The 19,076-nt window shown below is 43.3% G+C and overlaps 1 protein-coding gene across 3 annotated transcripts in view; it reads right to left on the bottom strand.

Annotated features, from left to right (window-relative positions):
- The window catches only part of LOC142151117 (sialic acid-binding Ig-like lectin 12), a 45,675-nt gene that overhangs the window by 8,007 nt on the left and 18,592 nt on the right, over positions 1 to 19,076 (bottom strand). For all 3 annotated transcript variants that reach the window (XM_075206448.1, XM_075206449.1, XM_075206450.1), the window contains exons 4-5: positions 9,857 to 10,210; positions 8,517 to 8,621 (exon numbers count right to left, since the gene is read on the bottom strand). In XM_075206448.1, coding sequence (XP_075062549.1) covers positions 8,517 to 8,621; positions 9,857 to 10,210 — 459 coding nt within the window. The remainder of the gene's footprint in view (positions 1 to 8,516; positions 8,622 to 9,856; positions 10,211 to 19,076) is intronic.

The following is a 19,076-nucleotide window of genomic DNA, read 5'->3' on the forward strand; positions in this document are numbered from 1 at the left end:
AGGAGCAACACTGGCTGAGACCTCCCTGTCAGAAGATCAGAACCAGCCAGTAAAACAATTCTGAGCTGCAGAGCTGACATCTACTGGCCATTTCCAGATGACTAACTGTAGCAAAAACATATTGGATATCAGTGCAATGGCACACACATACAGTGTTCTCCCTAGAAAATTTTGACAACTGGGTGGCATTAAGAATACTTTGTAATAATATTGAAAAATGTTGGAGGTTATTGCCCACACCTGCCAGGAATGGGCAGGGGCAAGACAATGTAATGTGTTATACAAGCGCTCAATACTGTTTAATGGCTTATGATACATAGGGTATATATAGGTACTAAATCTAAGGGAAAAATATGTACTTCAGTAGAGTATTGTTTGAGGGATATAAGATGAAGGGTAGTTATAAATGGAACATATTCAGACTGGTTGAAGTGTATTAATGACCATGTAGATTGCCTAGAAAGTGAGATGTCCATATGTGTTGATAACTGTTATGAGCCGCGGCGGTGCCCAGCCGCCGTGACTCTCCTACCTCCGTCCCGGCCGTCGCTATGGAGACCAGGACGTCACTTCCGGGGGCTTGCCTGCCATTGCCGTGCCAACGGATAGACGCTCCTCTCTCCAGCACCGCGTCCCGGCATTGCAGGGCAGCCGGGCGCGTGCGCAACAGCGGGGCAAGCCTGCGGGCTAATTTGGCCAGTTGATGTAATTAGAGAGCTGGGGTCTCATTGGTCTGCTTCAGTATTTAGGGCAATGAGGTCTGCTGCCTCATTGCCGGTTATAGCTTCTGTCCCACAGTCTGCTGACCTGCTTGTTCCTGTTCCTGTTCCTGTCTATTGTATTCTGCTGACCTCTCGTGTATGACCCTTGGCTTTGGATTTGGACTTCGCTTGTGTATCCCGTGACCCTGACCTTTGGCCTGTCTACTGTTTCTCGTGTTTGCCTGTGACCCTTGACCCCGGCCTGTTAAACTGGACTTGCTACCTGCTGCCGGCCCTTGACCTCTGCGTGGACCTCAGTCCACCTGCTGGGTTCTCCCCAGCCGGTACACACCTCACGACCTTCTGTCAGTCTGCAGCCCAGTCTGTCCCCACCATCAGGGGCTCCAGTGAACACCTGATTGGCAGAGTAGACTCCGGGTTGTGTTGTGCCGGCTGGAGGGGTTCCTAACATTATAACCGGCCCACTCACGGAGACGAGGTTGGATTGGATGCAAGTGGATCCACACCGTCTCCGGCAAAAGCCCTAGCAGCCCATGTTGAGTCCTTGTATCAGATGATCCAGGGATTGGCTGAGCGTCTGTCTGTTCAAGAAGAAGCCGCAAAAACTTCACAACCCACTTCAAGTTCCACCTGTGAACCTAAGATGAATTTGCCGGATCGCTTCTCTGGAAATAGATCCCTGTTTCAGAATTTCAGGGAGAGCTGCAAGCTCTATTTCCGGTTGAGACCCCGCTCCTCCAGGTCAGAGCATCAAAGAGTCGGGGTTATCATTTCCCTCCTACAAGGTGACCCCCAGTCCTGGGCCTTTTCTTTGCCACAGACCAGTCCTGCCATGCAGTCCGTAGACGCTTTCTTTGAGGCATTGGGTCTACTATATGATGACCCGAATCGAGTGGCCTCCGCGGAAGCTCATCTACGGGCCTTGAAACAAGGCCGGCGGTCGGCAGAAGAATACTGCGCTGAATTCCGTAGATGGTCACCTGATAGTGGATGGAATGATCCCGCCTCACGTAGTCAGTTCCGTCTCGGCCTATCGGAACAGATCAAAGACTCTTTGGTGCAATACCCATCTCCTACATCTCTGGAGGATCTGATGCACCTCTCCATTAAAATTGACAGGAGGTTTAATGAGCGGAAAACCGAAAAGGAGACATCATCGCCTCCATCCGCCTTCGTTCCTGTTTCCACGGATGGTGAGGAACCGATGCAATTAGGGGCATATTGTCTTTCCCCTGAGGAAAGAGTCAGGAGACAATCACAAGGCCTATATCTCTATTGTGGCACAAAAGGCCACTTCTCCCGTTCCTGCCCAAATAAGCCGGGAAAAGAGCATGCCTAGGGAACGAGGGGAGAGTTCACCTAGGTCTGCAGATTGTTTCCCCGAAAAATGCTGTTTTGATTCCTGCACAGCTCACCTTCAGTGCTCGTTCTGTGAAACTATCGGCCTTCATTGACAGTGAAGCTGCTGGCAACTTCCTCGACCTCGAGTTTGCCCGATCTGCTGGGATTCGGCGGATTAAACTCCAATCTGCCATTACGGTATGTGGCTTAGACGGTAGTCCGTTGCCAGGCGGCAAGATTACTTGGGAGACCCCACCACTACAGTTGAACATTGGCGCTCTCCATTCGGAATCCATAGTCTTCCATCTTATCGAATGTCCGTCGGTTCCTTTAATTCTGGGCCAACCCTGCTATCCCGCCATAACCATGGATGTCATGGATTGGGTAAAAGGAGAAATTGTCCAGTGGAGCCCTCATTGTACACAGTCTTGTTTGACACTACCTCTGCGTGTGATTCACTCTATTCCGGAGCAGCTCCCTTCACAGTATCATGACTACCGGGATGTTTTCTCCAAAAATGCTGCTGACACTCTACCACCGCACCGGGATTTTGACTGTGCCATTGAGCTCATTCCGGGCTCTAAATTACCCAAGGGACGCTTGTACTCTCTCTCTAGTCCGGAGACCAAATCCATGCAAGAGTATATTGACGAAAACTTGGAGAAAGGCTTCATCAGGCCATCCAAGTCCACAGTAGGAGCAGGGTGCTTCTTTGTGTCCAAGAAGGACGGCGGACTCAGACCCTGTATCGATTATCGAGGGCTGAACCTTTTTACGGTTAAGAACTTTTTGATCAACTAAGAGGGGCAACTATCTTTACAAAAATTGATCTTCGTGGTGCCTATAATCTCATACGTATTAGAGCAGGTGATGAGTGGAAGACGGCATTCAACACGCTCTCGGGCCACTACGAATATCTGGTCATGCCGTTTGGCCTTAGTAATGCTCCTGCTGTATTCCAGGATTTGATTAATGAGGTGTTACGTGAGTTCCTAGGACACTTTCTTGTTGTCTACTTAGATGACATCCTCATATATTTAAAATCATTGTCTGTGCACCAAGGTCATGTCAGACAAGTCCTACAGAAATTGCGGGAACATCACCTCTACGCTAAACTCGAGAAATGCGAGTTCGAGGTCCAGAGGGTATCCTTCTTGGGCTATATAATCTCCTCAGAAGGTTTCTCCATGGACCCAACCAAGGTCCAGGCAATCTTGGATTGGGTACAACCAAATAACCTCAAGGCGGTCCAGAGATGTCTGGGATTCGCCAATTATTACAGGAGATTTATTGGCCGTTTCGCTGATATCGTGGCTCCTATCTTCACCTTGACCCGCAAAGGAGGTGATCCAGCTGTTTGGTCACAACAGTCAATAACTGCATTCGAAACCCTGAAGAAAGCTTTTGTGTCCGCTCAGATCCTCAGACACCCGGATCCTAAGGTACCGTTTATTCTTGAGGTAGATGCCTCTGACGTCGGTGCTGGGGCCATCTTGTCACAAAAGGATCCCCAGATTTACCGCTTACATCCATGTGCCTTTTTTTCCCGTCAGTTCTCCTTAGCGGAAACCAACTATGACGTGGGAATCCGAGAATTGCTGGCAATTAAATGGGCCTTTGAGGAATGGTGACACTGGTTGGAAGGCGCTGCACACCAGATCTCCGTCATAACGGATCATAAGAATCTGCAGTATATACAGTCAGCCAAACGTCTGAACCCCCGACAGGCTCGTTGGTCGCTGTTCTTCACTCAGTTTAACTTTATTATCACCTATCGTCCTGGTTCTAAAAATATTCAAGCGGACGCCCTGTCCAGAAGTTTCCTGGCACATCATGCTCCGGTCACTAGCCCAGAACCTATTGTTCCTGTATCTATAATCCATGCCGGATTAACTCAAGATTTGAGCTGTACCTTACAAAGGTTCCAGAGGTTGGCTCCTGATAATACTCCGGTAGGATGCTTGTTTGTTCCTGTTCATCTAAGAAAGGCAGTCCTTACTGAAGCACACAATAGTCAGTCTGCTGGACACCCTGGAGTGTTCAAAACATTGGAAATCCTTTCCCGTACTGTATGGTGGCATTACTGTCTGTCGACGTCAAGAGTCACGTCTTGTCTTGTGAAGTTTGTGCCAGGAACAAAGTTCCCAGGACTCGCCCGGTAGGTCAGTTGGTTCCGTTGGCCGCTCCTGCAAAGCCTTGGACACATTTGTCCATGGACTTTATCATTGATTTACCACCTTCTGCGGGACACAATACCATTTGGGTCGTGGTGGACCGCTTCAGCAAAATGGCACATTTCATTCCACTAACCCGGCTTCCTACTGTCACGGGCACTAGCAGTCTTTACCCAGGTATCACCAGATGATGGACTTACCAGAGCAGTATAGGTGGTAATATGATACTCTGGTAGCGGGGTGATCACGGAACAGGAGACAGCAGATGGTAAGAGAATGCCCGTGGAAAGTCTATGACTAGCAGCACTGGTAATATATAGATAATTGACACGAGGAACTGGATGGACAAGGAAACGTGAGGGTAGTCAGTGGTCTGCGGATAGCAAGTTGTACCACTGCTATAGTGAGGAGGAATGTCCAGAAATAACGAGGAGGTGATGAGAGTCAGCGGTCTGCGTATAGCAAGTGGTACCGCTGTCTAGGTGAGGGAATGGAATCCAGGTGAAGGTATCCGGGAAGTCAGTGGTCTGCGTTAGCAAGTTGTACCACTGCTATGTGAAAGGATACTGGAAACAGGTGACTCAGGAAACAGGGAACAGTGGTCTGCCTCTAGCAAGTTGTACCACTGAATATATATATGTGAGGAAGAGCACGGGGAGATAAATGCAATGCAGAGTATACACGGGCACACTGAACTTGATCCCACGAAGATATGCACAAATAGTAATAACTGAACAGCACTGCACAATAATACAAAGTCACAAGAACTATCCAGGCAAAAGGTAACACAGTCAAATGATGGCAATAGTCTCAGCGGATAGGCAACTCCAGAGGAGAACAACTCAGTCCAGCAAGGTATGCAATACACCAGCACAGTCAATGAGAAGTATGCATACCGTGGTTCAGGAGAGCAGGCTGTCAGACAGAAGTGCAGGGATACCTGAACGGCTGGAGGCCGGCAGGATACGAATTCCCAGGAGGGTAGAAGCGGTAATCAAGTAGGTGCAGCGCACAGGTAGGTAGACCAGCAGGGATGGAAACAATACTCAGGAAGCAGTAGTATATCGAACTGGACACCTGGAGAATGCTGAAGAGTAGAGATGGTCTAGACGAGATGGAAGCAGCGGAGCGTTGATCCAATGCAGACAGGCGAGTTGACACAAGCGGAGACACTGTAGAAGCACGGAGAGCGGATCAGCTGGCTGCAGACACGAGGAGTACTGGAGGGTTGCGATGAGCAGGGTACTGCAGATACACGGAGGCAGCGGATAGGAATCAGCTGGAGCAGTCACGATGAAACACGGGAGAGTTGAGGTGAGCAGGATACTGTAGATACACGGAGGCAGCGGATAGGAATCAGCTGGTGCAGTCACGATGAAACACAGGAGAGTTGAAGTGGACTGGAAACTGTAGTAGCACAGAGGCAGCGGATAGGAATCAGCTGGCACAGTCACGATGAAACACAGGAGAGTTGAAGTGGACTGGAAACTGTAGTAGCACAGAGGCAGCGGATAGGAATCAGCTGGTGCAGTCACGATGAAACACAGGAGAGTTGAAGTGGACTGGAAACTGTAATAGCACAGAGGCAGCGGATAGGAATCAGCTGGCACAGTCACGATGAAACACAAGAGAGTTGAAGTGGACTGGAAACTGTAGTTGCACAGAGGCAGCGGATAGGAATCAGCTGGCACAGTCACGATGAAACACAAGAGAGTTGAAGTGGTCTGGAAACCACAAACGAACAACAGGAATCAGCAGGAGCTGAACACACGAGGAAACACAGGAACACCTTCAGAGGCTCATGGGGAATGAGACTCCAAAATCAGGCAACGAGGTATTGACCTCAGGTGCTTTAAATAGGGAGTGTTGCCTGATCAGCCAATTAACTAAAAGGAACATGAACTGAAGGTTTGAAAGGGCTGCACATGCGCAGACCCTCAGGATGGTGGACGGCCACGGTTCCTAAACACACGAGAAGTAGCACTCACACTCCGGTGAGTGACACCTACTGCTCGAGATCTAGCCATTCTCTTCATACAACATATTTTCCGTCTCCATGGACTCCTTTTGATATCGTTTCTGATCGTGGATCACAATTCATTGCACAATTCTGGAAATCCTTCTGTACCCTACTCGGAATTAAAATCAGCTTGTCATCCGCATACCACCCTCAGTCAAACGGGCAAACCGAAAGGGTTAACCAGGCCTTAGAGCAATTTTTAAGATGCTACACATCAGTATTCCATGATAACTGGTCCTCCTTGTTGCCCTGGGTGGAATTTGCTTGTAATAACTCGTGCCATTCATCCACCAAAGTCTCTCCGTTTTTTTGCAATTTTGGCTTTCACCCCAGATCCAACTCCTTATACTCACTCAAATCTGCTGGTATCCAGGAGATCCGCTCCACTGTCAGGGACCTCAGACTTATCTGGACGAAGGTACACTCATCTTTGAGACGAGCTTCATTTGCTGCAAAAAAAAATTCTGACAGCCACCGTACCATCTGCTCTCTCAAGGTGGGTCAGAAGGTATGGCTCTCTACAAAAAATATCAGGCTCAGACAGCCTTGCAAAAAGTTGGGCCCTAAGTTTATTGGGCCATTCTCCATTATCAAGAAGGTTAATTCCGTAGCATTCAGGTTAAAAATTCCGGTTTTGTTAAGGATCCCCAACACATTTCATTGTTCATTGTTGAAGCCGGTAGTATATCCTAGCCAAACCCAGTCTTCAAGTGTGCTTGGGGGAAATTCAAGCAAACCACTAAGATATGTGGTCCGAAGGATCCTGGATTCTAAAAAAAAGTCCTGTAACTTGGAACCTGTCTGAACATTGTAGACTCAGGATGCAAGTAATACAGGAAACTTAACACCCAGTTTAGGAAAACAAAAAATTGATGTAAATTTTCTTTAAGTTTAAATTGTGTTAGCTCCATGGTTAAAGGATATATTACAACCTAATGGTAATTATTATATGTGATTTATTAGTCTTTGCGGAGCATCTAGGATCAGGGGGCGCTCTTACCCACCTGCTAACAAGTGTGTCAAAATGTATATAAAAATGGCCCTGTTTGACCATGTAATGTATTATTCCATCTGTACCTATCTGAATATCACTAGTACCTCAAACTAGTGTATATAACTGTCCTTTTTAGGACTTCCTTAGCTAATAAACATCACTGCTTAAGGAACCTGTCTTGATGCCTACTTACCTGCTGTACTTCCTGTGACCACAAATTAGACCAATCTAACCCGTTATCCTGGCTTTTCTGAGGTTTGGACCCTGCATCCAGTATCAATGCTCTGCCAGCTACCCTGCAGCTCTGGCCAGTGTGATAGTCCAGGGGGAACCATCCACAGCAGCCCTAATCTGAAGGCAAGAGGTCAGGGGTACCAGCCCAGGTGTAGCTGCAAGGGGGTATACTAGCACCAACAGCTATCTAGAAGGACGAGGTTCTAGGTGCCGCTAAGAAGCCTAGTGGTGGCAGCAGCCAAAGCCCCTCCTACTGCAGTTAGAGGGTGCAATTGGAATAAAGAAAAGAGGACGGTGGCAAGGCAAGCCCAGTCAGTCCCCAGCAACACAACAGACAGGTTGGCATAAGAGGTCCATCCTGTCACACTAATTAATATGTATAAATATGTGCAAAGACAATACAAGCATTTGTCTATTGAGTGTTTTGTACCAAGGACAAGGAGCCATCAATTGTAAATAGAAAGTAAGAAATATAGTTTCACCATGAGGTGGGTAAGTTGTAAAATTTGTTATCACATTGATGTGGTGATTACAAATTCATTAACAGATTTTTAAAAAAGGATTGGATGCCTACTTGGCAAGAAATAGTATCTAAATAGAATTTAGGAAAGGTTATTCTTGATAGACCTGTGTCTTTTGTTAACCTAACTATGTATCAATCTTAGGGCATATGACTAAACAAAAAAAAAACAAGCTCTATATGTATCACTAAAATCTGTAGATTGTAAGGAAAATTGTATCATTTATGTCATCAAATTTTATGTCTCTAGTCAACAATTTATTCTAGCGAAATTCCATTTAAATATTTTACCTATTTTAATTGTTAAAATGATCTGTGAGGACAAAATTAAGGCATCGGAGAATGTCTAAATGATTCACAGGTCAATATTTTTAACAAGGGCACTACTTTCCCTAGGACTAGCTATTCCGCCCCTCTTTGGTCTTTGAACCCTCTCACTGGCTGGTGAACCTTAATTTGACTAGAATTCTGTTGTTTTCATCAATTGTGATGCAGATTTGAGCAAGATCACCTGATGAATGGTCTTTATTCAACTCCGCGTCAGACTGGTTAGCTTCAGGAATGGAATGCTTGGAAGATGTGGGTCCAGTGGCAACCGTGGTTGCAGTCCTCGGTGCTACAGCATTGTTGGAATAAGAGAGAAAGATGAGGAGATAAGTAGATGATCTTTGAGTATATTAATTACATAGATACGAGTAGTTAGCTGTGTACAGATGGGGTTGAATTTATTGCAGAGAACAGAGTAATATGGCTAAGGATTATTTGGAGAATCTGTTTTATCTAAATTTATCTATTCATGTAAACTATTATGGAGAATTTATTTTATCTAAATGAATCCGAAATCAATCTGTGATAGTTTAATTGTGAATAGCTTGGGATATTCAAGTCAGTTGAAAAAAATATTATGTACCATGGATTGCTTCTCGCTGCAAAATCTCTTTTTATAGTAAAATACAGACTTGTATATTACATAAAGAACGTAATACTGAGTGATATTTGTGCACAGACGGAACCAAGCATGCTCCAGTGTTTGCGTGGGTTTCCGCCGGGTGCTCTGGTTTCCTCCCACACTCCAAAAACATACAAGTAGTTTAATTGGCTGCTGTCAAATTGACCTAGTCTCTCTCTGTCTGTCCGTGTGTGTATATTAGGCAGGGCCGTCTCTTCCATTGGGCACGATGGGCAGGTGCCCGGGGGCCCTGCAGGCAAGGGGGGCCCATCAGAATCCTAAAAAAAAAAAAACATTTTTTTTTTTAAAATACTTACCTTGCGGTCACATCAGCAGTGATCCGGCTCCCTCCCTGGTCCCCTCTTCCATGCTATGCTCGCAGTGAATGCAACCACAGCACGGAAGAGGGCAGAAGAGACTCAGCGGCGCGGAAAAAAAAAGAGGATCGGACTTAAGGTAAGTTAAGGGGGCCCCTATATATATATATATATATATATATATATATATATATATATTCTTTTTATTTTTTTTAGGGGCCCGGTACACTGCATTGCCCGGGGGCCCATAAAGTTGTTAAGGTGGCCCTGATATTAGGGAATTTAGACTGTAAGCTCCAGTGGGGCAGGGACTGATGTAAGTGAGTTCTCTGTACAGCGCAGCGAGATTAGTGGCGCTATATAAATAGCTGCTGCTGCTGCTGATGATGATTTTCCAGTGAATGATCTCAATGGCTAAGGAGAAGTGGAGAATTTGTGCTGGATCAATGATTAATTTAGCTCTAAATAACTCAGCTTAGTCTTGTTCTTTGCAAAACACATCTTGTGCAATAGCCATGGTTGCTGCAATAAACTCAACTCCATGTGTATTATTTATGTAACTCTATCAGTAGATAATAATTTTACTTTTTTTTAATGTTGTATGACTCCAGTGTTGGATCACCGAGCTGACAATGTTAGGACCAACACAGAATTTGAACACCACAAAGCAGTAATATGTAGCGTAGTCTGTTTCTCCAACCCCCTTTATATGGAGGTCAGCCGGTCCTCTTAATTCCGTTCTTCCTTTGTAATTGGAATGTACCAAGTCTTTGGAGGGGTGATAGGCATAAATATTACTTGGGCTGCCAACTCTCCAGTAAGTTCCAATCCACATAGGGTCTCTGTCCGGTGGGATGGAGTACGAGCAGTTGATGGTGACAGAATCTTCTAATTCAACTAAGAGTTCGGACTGATGGGTTTTGAATTCAGAAAAAATGTCTGAAAATACATGAAATAATTACACAAATTATAATTGTACTTATGAACATTCCCAGTTTTGATATCAGAATAGCTTCTTAAAGTGTTGGGAGGTGGTGGGAGGGCAACTACAGCATTGAATACTGCTTATAAGATGCTGTTTTAAATAGTGTGCAATATGATGTAGCACATGCCCTTGTGTTTCAAATTTCCATTGTCCCATAGATTGTAAGCTTGTGAGCAGGGCCCCCTTACCTGTCTGTCTGTATTACCCAGTATTGTTTATCAATGTTTGTTCCCAATTGTAAAGCGCTGCAGAATTTGCTGACTCTATATAAATAAATGTTGATGACGATGATGATAGTGTGCACTAAACATTTATTGACGTAGATGAGAGGATAAGAAAGGCTGGTTGCCTAAATGGTCCGCCCGGTACACACCACTTGGAAAATGCCTTTGTAGGCTTGAAGTGCTTCAAATTTTGGTGGGGAGATGCACAAATCTAAAGGATCACACTGTCTCAAAGGGTAGACGTCACATCAGTTCAAATTCCGACCACTTTAGAACCAACCATATCATTCAATAGCATTTTTCAGTTTTCTTTTAATATTACTCCATTTAGACTCATGTATCGCTTAAATTAATCATGAGAGCGAAGGGAACATTAGGGGCTAGATTTACTAAACTGGTCTTTTTCTATACTTTTAATGAGACACATTTTGCACCTTCTAGTTGCAATTTGGCAGAGAAGCGCATTTCTAGGCGGACTTCTCAAAGTGAAAAAAAAAGTCTTCAAACACACAACAGTGTAATAAACACAGTCCTGGGGGTATATTTACTAAACTGCGGGTTTGAAAAAGTGGAGATGTTGCCTATAGCAACCAATCAGACTCTAGCTGTCGTTTTGTAGGATGTACTAAATAAATGAGAACTAGAATCTGATTGGTGCTATAGGCAACATCTCCACTTTTTCAAACCCGCAGTTTAGTAAATATACCCCCAGGACTATGCATGCTCACTAAGGGGCCTATTTATCATCCATCGTTTTTTTGTGTTGAAACTTTTCAATCCTTATCTACTTGATAAGGTTTGAAAGTTTCCAGCAATGTATCAAGAAAGTTCTGAGGGACTGCAGTGCTGATAACCTGCTGCCACTGTGAAGTGACTCACCTCCTTATCGCAGCCTCTTCTCATCTGAAGAAAGCTGCGTTGATCTTCTCCTCTTTTTTTTGTTAGTGCGCATGCGCTGACCGAAAACCTTGGGCATGCGCACTAACATCCTGGACTGCAAGAAGGTGAGTCATGTGACAGGGAGGGATCACATGATCCCCCCACATGCGCTGTCCAGCTCTGCTATTCGGATGGATAGAACCAACACCTATGAAAGTGTTGGGTATATTTGTCAAAAAAAACCTTACCCTTTTTCAATTCTGTGTTCAGTGGCTTCTTAGATGGGTGAGGTACGTGACGCCGATGCTGTTAAATCCAACGCAGAGGACACATACAAAAGGAAATTGATTTGAGAAGACAATGACAAGAATATACATAGACTTATCTGATTAGTGACTTTCCATATATCCAATCGTAGCAGGACACTGACAGTAGCGTCTTCCGAATGCACAGGTGTCCGGCAGTATTGTCTGACGTCAGTGCGGGCTCAATGAATTTTTATTTAAAGCGGCAATGTCGGGACCCCTCTCTTAACAGTTAACCTGCGTGGTCACCTGTGCATTCGGAAGAAGCTGCTGTCAGTCTTCTGGTACGATCGGATATCTGGACAGTTGCTGATCAGGTAAGTCTGTGTATATTCTTGTCGTTGTTTTCTCAAATCGGTTTCCTTTTGTAGGTGTCCTCAGCATCAGATTTACCAGCATTGGTGAAGAGACTACCACCGTCTCAGACACTTACTGGTGTGACTCCCTGGTCATGTTACCTAGATATTGGGGTTCTTATAGAGGATATAACCATAGTACCCCAATGATAGTTTTATAAACATGATTAGGAAACCAGCTTCCCTGCATTCTATTAGTGTATGTTTCACTTTGCTACAGAACAAGTTATGGGTGCAGTAATGATATCAGACTTCTGCCACCAAAATACTGGGTCCTCCAAATATGTAAATAGGGAATTATAGAATTATTGTTTAGCTCAGTGTTGGCTAATCTGTGACACTCCAGGTATTGTGAAACTACAAGACCTAGCATAACTTTCCAGCAATAAGCTGCTATATATTGGCAAAGCATGCTGGGACTTGTAGTTTTACAACACCTGGAATGTAACAGGTTAGCCAACACTGGTCTAGCTCCTATATATCTTGCTCTGCATGGAAAACCTAAGCATTCCTCACTGGACAGGATGCTCACATCAATAAGCATCTAAAAAACTGCTAAGCACAACATACAAAGTGGGAACGTCTATCATTCTTCAGATAACTGCGCTGTCCACATTCATTTAGTATAAGAAAACTTCTGTAATTATTATTATTTTTATTTTGAATTATTGGTAACAAACACAGTAATAAAACAAGACAAATAGATAATAGCTCTATGCTCGCAAGCAATAGGATGACTCAAATCTGCATTAGAGCCCCTGAAAAATATTATATTGATCACAGCTATTTTCAACAATTAGGGATACTGACTTAGCTGCAAAAAAATTCAGAACACACGAGTGATATGAAGCTTTCCCTGTGTATGATCATCTTTTTTTATGGGGTACAATATGTAAGGGTTAAACAGAAATGTGCTTTATGTGTGACTATATACCTTCAATGTATACTATTGTTTCTACTTGGATGATGTAACAATTGCTGGTATGTTGTGCTAAGGGAATGATACATGCACAATTGTAATATTACCTTATATGGTCATGGTCATGGTCAAGGGAGACATCTTAAAGATAATATCTATATAAGTATGACAAAGAAAGTCCAGCCTCACATTGGGATCACAAGAAAACTGATGTCCAGAACTCTTCTCTCTAAAGAAATCAGGGGATAAATATATCAAGCTGAGAGTTTTCTGGCAGGTTTGAAAAACCAATCAGATTCTAGCTATCATTTATTTAGTACATTCTACAAAATGATAGCTAGAATCTGATTGGTTGCTATAGGCAACATCTCCACTTTTCAAACCAGCCGGAAAACTCTCAGCTTGATACATTTACCCCCAGGTGTCTGAAATGAGACAATGCGGCTCCCTGACTGATCACTGTTTGTAACTATTTAATCATTTGTTTTTATTGCTAGTAAGTTTCTTATAGTCACTTAATAATGAACTGGTATTATTTGAACATATGTTCCACTGGGAACAACATTGGCAGAATATCAGTGGTTTATTTTAATTGTAAATTAACACTGGGTAAACATGATTAATGAATTAAAATATGATGTTCAAAGTTAAAAGGGAAAATAGATTGAATTCCTTCATGGTGGACAAATGGAATGTGGAATTTATGTATGAGGGAAATTGTTAAAAATGGTATACCAGTGGGTTAAGTTGACCCTCATCAGGCAGCATGTAACATAGATCTGTCCAGGCCTGGCGCTCCCATTAGGCAAGGTTAGGCAGTTGCCTAGGGTGCCTGGCTCTGGAGGGTGCCACAGAATGAAAATTACTTTAAAACTGTGTGGCGACCGCTGACCATACCTTTCACGGCCCCCGCACAGCTTCAGATAAATCCACGGGGAGGGGGAATGGGCTATTGATAACCACCACCGCCTCTCTGCTCCGTCTCCTCCCCTCCACTCACTGACTGTCGGGCCGTGACATCATCATCACGGCCCGACAGTGTCAGTGAGTGGAGGGGAGGAGACGGAGCAGAGAGGAGGCAAGTTAAGGTAAGAAAAGACGTGGGGAGGGGGGTGGCTCCGATTTTGACAGTGTGCCAGGTGGGGGTGCCGATTTTGAAAATGTGCCGGGGGGGGGTGGTGCCGATTTTGAAAGTGTGCCCAGGGTGCCAAGGACCCTAGCACCAGCCCTGGATCTATCAGGGTATGTAAGCTACATAGCTGCTCATGTGTTACACATCTGTGCAAAATTTATGGTAGGTCAAGACAGTAAATGTGAAAGATTGAAGAATGAGAATCTTGCTTTGAACGATCAGCCAGCTTTACTCAGAATTTGCATGACGGACCAGCAAAAGCAGAATGGTGAATTAGAGCAAGAATCCTCCAAATATGTGGTAGATGATGTAATCAACAAACATGGAGGGAGAACACTGATTCAGATATATGCCTGGGAGGGTTTAACCCTTATTGGTACAGATTCCTCTGATGAAGAGATTAATTACACAGAAGATATCGCAGTACAATTATTACCTACAATGACTAAGCTGCAGAAAAGAGATTATAAGCAAGATGGAAGTGGGACATTTCTACTGCAGTCAGTAGAAAGATGGATTTAGGAAACCAGGTCATATACTGTAACAGGAAATAAACACAGACAAAGACATAATGAGGATTTGATAAGCTGAATGCTAAGATTATGGGAAACAGGAGCTCACGGTGTAATGTTAACTAACACTGAAAGTGTTGGATTGGGATAATTAAGTGGGGATCACCATGTCACATTATATATGCAGAGAGCAGAGTGAAAATGCATTTTCAGCGTTACATTTAGGGAGAGATACAATTGCACAAGTGTATGATCACCCGTCTGACCTGGTACCTAAAACACCATGATCTGATATAGGAGCAGGGATTCAGAGGTTGCATGAATTAGCATGTTTGACTGGAATAGAGAGACGTGGGTCAACCACTGCTGTTATTGGCTTCTTTGTAAATGTGGTGTGGACAGGACCTGATATGACAAAAGTAAATCTTTGTATGAATTGTTGCAAACAGCTGCTGTTCATTTAAAAATCTACTATTGCAAAGTTGTCTGTTAAACAAACTGTGGAAACAACTATATTTGATCTAGGTACAATGTTGAGTCAGTTTGCAGACTTAGGGCTGGATTTACTAAGCTGCGGGTTTGAAAAAGTGGGGATGTTGCAACCAATCAGATTCTAGCTTTCATTTATTTAGTACCTTCTACAAAATGATAGCTAGAATCTGATTGGTTGCTATAGGCAACATCCCCACTTTTTCAAACCCGCAGCTTAGTAAATCTAGCCCTTAGACAGTGTTAGTAAGCACAGACAATGGCCTGTTACAAGAGGGATGGGAGGACTAGGGAAACAGTATAAGCCCCCCACCACACATTCATAATACAAAGTGACTAGAACATAAATGTTTTTTGATTTGTTAAATATAGTAGTACCTAATGAAAAAATAGATTGTATACCCACTGCAGATTTGTTTAAACAGTGGAAAGCCTTACAAGGAAAACAGAAGGGCACTGACCCCATGCACATAGCAAAGAGTGAAGTGGAGGAGAAGCACAGCTTTCTCCTCTAGTAACACCCACAGCAACACCATTTTTTAACACATATGCAGAAATACAAAATACACTTAAGCAGTGCAAGGCACAGGGGGATAGAGGCAGTGTGTGGAGGGGGCCACACCCTTTATGAAAGAAAGGTGGGTCTCAGGATCCACAAGTACATTTTAACATCTGTATTATGAGTCCAAGGGATTGATGCCACTATGTAATAGTGCCGATATACTGGCAATCAAATGTGAGCCCTCTAAGATGTAAAGATTTCCTGGACACAGGGCAGAGGTCTCACTATTTCATGTTTCGCATCTCGGTACTTCACAAAACACATGGGTAGCTGTAGAAGGCTTAGGAGATATGCAGATGAGGGTGGCCCATCTTCAATGCAGACTCAAAATAGGAAAAGGGCCAATTTTCCCTGTTAAAGTGCTGGTATCTGACCCACCAGATTGTCATGAATTACCCTAAGAGTTAGGTTATCAGAACCTGTTGTAGACAAGAGCTTTACCTTTAGCACAATGGAACCAGATATGTTCGTCGGTACTTGGTTGTTCCCAGGACTTAATCTTGAGTAGTGATCAAGTAGTAGTAGTCAAACACCAGGAAAAAGTGTCGGTCAAGGCAACAATATACATAGTCAGGGGTCATAAGCAATAAGGACAATCCAGGCAGCAATCAGGGGTGGTCACAGGCAGAGGTCAAAACCAAGTATCAGGCAGGGGCAGAATATTCTCAGGAACAGGAGTATGGAGACGCAAGCGTGTGAATGCTATAACCAGCAATGGTTTCAGTGAACTCGACAAGTTTTTAAAGCAGTGGTAGCCAATTAGGTCAGGTGTCAGATTAAGCTGGAAATGAGTGTAGTTATGTGATCACACCCAGGCTGACATCAGCAAGGCAGCAGCAAAACCAAACACAGAAAGGACCTGCTGTTCCACACAGATAACAGAATTGGAATGAATATTTTGAGAGGGCAGTCCATAGTAATTATGTTTTTGGCTGTTTCGGTAAGATCCTTCATGGTGCAGTGATTGTTAACAGAACAATTAGGAAGAGGACGCCCATGCACACATTGAGGGGTTGGGATAGAGTAAGTAGCAATGCTTTGTACAGTATAAATCAATGTGATTGGTGATTGGACTCCCTTCCGATGTTTGTTACAGCCTCCTACACCTAGGCCCCCACATGCATTCACATTACATGTCAAACACCAACGTAAGGCGGATAAACCTAGTTTTCCAGTGTTCATTAGAGAATGTGTGAAATTGTGTGAAAGACAAATTTATGAGGCTGAGGCGGATCAAATAGAACAACTAAGACTACCTACTGGTGTTTTAGAGTGTAAACATGGAGAAGCCATGTATTTTCTTCCCACCAGCAGTGTCGGGGTTCATTGAACATGGGCTCATAGACTGCAACAAGGTAAATTAGGAGAATAATCTGTACAGCTCTTTTTCCATAGTTATTGTGTACTAGAAAAAAGCGATAAGGTGGGGACTTTGGTTATCATACCAGATGCCACATACATAGTCACACAACAGGATTATGAGGTACCAGGTGCCAAAGTTTGGATATTGTCTGCTGGCACCCCGACAAAACACAAGAAAGGGGAAATAGTGACTGCAGTGCTAGGACAAACCTTTTATGTTTTGATTGATGGTGAATCTAACCCTGTATATATATCTTCCTGCTTCTAGCAGGGGCAAACGCAGGATTTGTAGAGGGGGGTTTCCACACCACGCCTCCAGTTGGTCTGACCAGCATGCATGGGGGGCGTGGCTATAATATTAGACAGTGCTTGGTTGCTCTCTAACTCTTCCTATCCCTATAGTATACATGGGCAATGCTGCGTACACTACTGCTAGGTGCACGCAACTCTCCCTTTTCAAGCAGAGCCGTGTGAAGCGGGGACAGGGTCCAGCCACCCCAATTATACAGTGCCCCAGGCACTAGGAACCCCCCCCCCCTCGGTTTGCCTATGTCTAGGTTGTATCCCAGAGAAGGACAGAGCACAGAAGATGAATCTTTACAGTGCCAAGCCTAACAAGAAGCTATGGCCTCTGTTATACCTACCTGTTCTAATTGCTTTAATATTTTTAATTATTAAACTTCAGATACTTGTATGAATAATCCCAAGAATGATACTTTGATAAGAGGAAAAATAGAACTGAGACAATTGGACCTAGGGTGGGATAATCCATTTATCCACATGCGTCATTGGCTGATTGAAGACACCAACCTGACCGATTGCTGGATCTGCCTACCTTCACCATTATCTGCAGGAACTTTACACAGCTACATCAGTAAAAACAACAGGACTATCATTATGGTATTTAGTTCACATTAAAAGCAAGAGTGGATTGTGAGGGTTAGACAGAAATATGCTTTTCATGTGACTATATACCTTCAATGTATACTATTGTTTCTACTTGAATGATGTATCCATGCTGTGATAAGCGAATCATATATGTACATTTGTATTATTACCTTATATGGTCATGGTCAAGGGAGACGAAACAAAGAAAGACCAGAATCACACTAGAATCACAAGAAAACTCATGTCCAGAACTCTTCGCTCTAAAGAAATCAAGTGTCTGAGTTGAGACAATGGGGTTCCGTTGACTGATCACTGTTTGTAGCTAAGAATAAATTATTTAATCACTTAATTGTTTTTTTTTTATTGATGGAAAGTTTCTTATAGTCACTTAATAAATCACTTGTATTATTTGAACGTATGTTCAACTGGGAACAAAAATGTGCTGCTATATGAACCAATTCCCAGTAAATTTCATACTTGCTTACTTTAAAAACCTCCTGGAGAGGAGGTTAAGTGAAAAATCACATCATTGAGATCCACATCCTGTGAAATTCACTAGGAAATTGGTGGGATCTGGGAGAAAGGCCAGAGTGTCCCGAAGGACTATCCAAAATTCTAGAGTCTGGGCAAATATGATGCATCTACATTGTTAATTATAGAAAACATACAGGGGGGTATTCAATTGTTAGCGAGTTGGTTTTTTTTACCGCGTTAAGTCATTTTAACGCTGTTTTTTATCATTTTCGAGCGGTTTAACTTTATCAACAATTCCATTCCACTTTTAACACTACATTTTTTTTTCATGGAACGGTCCTCTCGTGCTCCAGTAGAAGGTCTATTGAAAGTATAGGGTGTGTGAGAGGCCTCCACGTTAAAAGTTATTCAATTGTTTTTTAACGCGGCGGGTAAAACTGAAAAATATGTTGTTTTATCTCGCACCTCCTTGGGGTGTGTTAAAAATAAAAATCCTCTGAAAAGTATTTGAAATTATGCAATAATGTGGGGGAAAAAAGTTAAACATATGTTTATCACTAATGCCTAACTTTTGTAGGTTGATTTACTTGTGAAAAAGTAATGAAATAAAATAAACTATAAAAAATAAATAAATCACAAAATGTATATATTTTTGTGTTTTTGGCACAAATATCATTGTAGTAATGTGTTTTGACATTGGATAGATTATTGTATGGTA

This window comes from Mixophyes fleayi, chromosome 4 (genome assembly GCF_038048845.1).
Source record: "Mixophyes fleayi isolate aMixFle1 chromosome 4, aMixFle1.hap1, whole genome shotgun sequence".
Lineage (NCBI taxonomy): Eukaryota > Metazoa > Chordata > Amphibia > Anura > Limnodynastidae > Mixophyes > Mixophyes fleayi.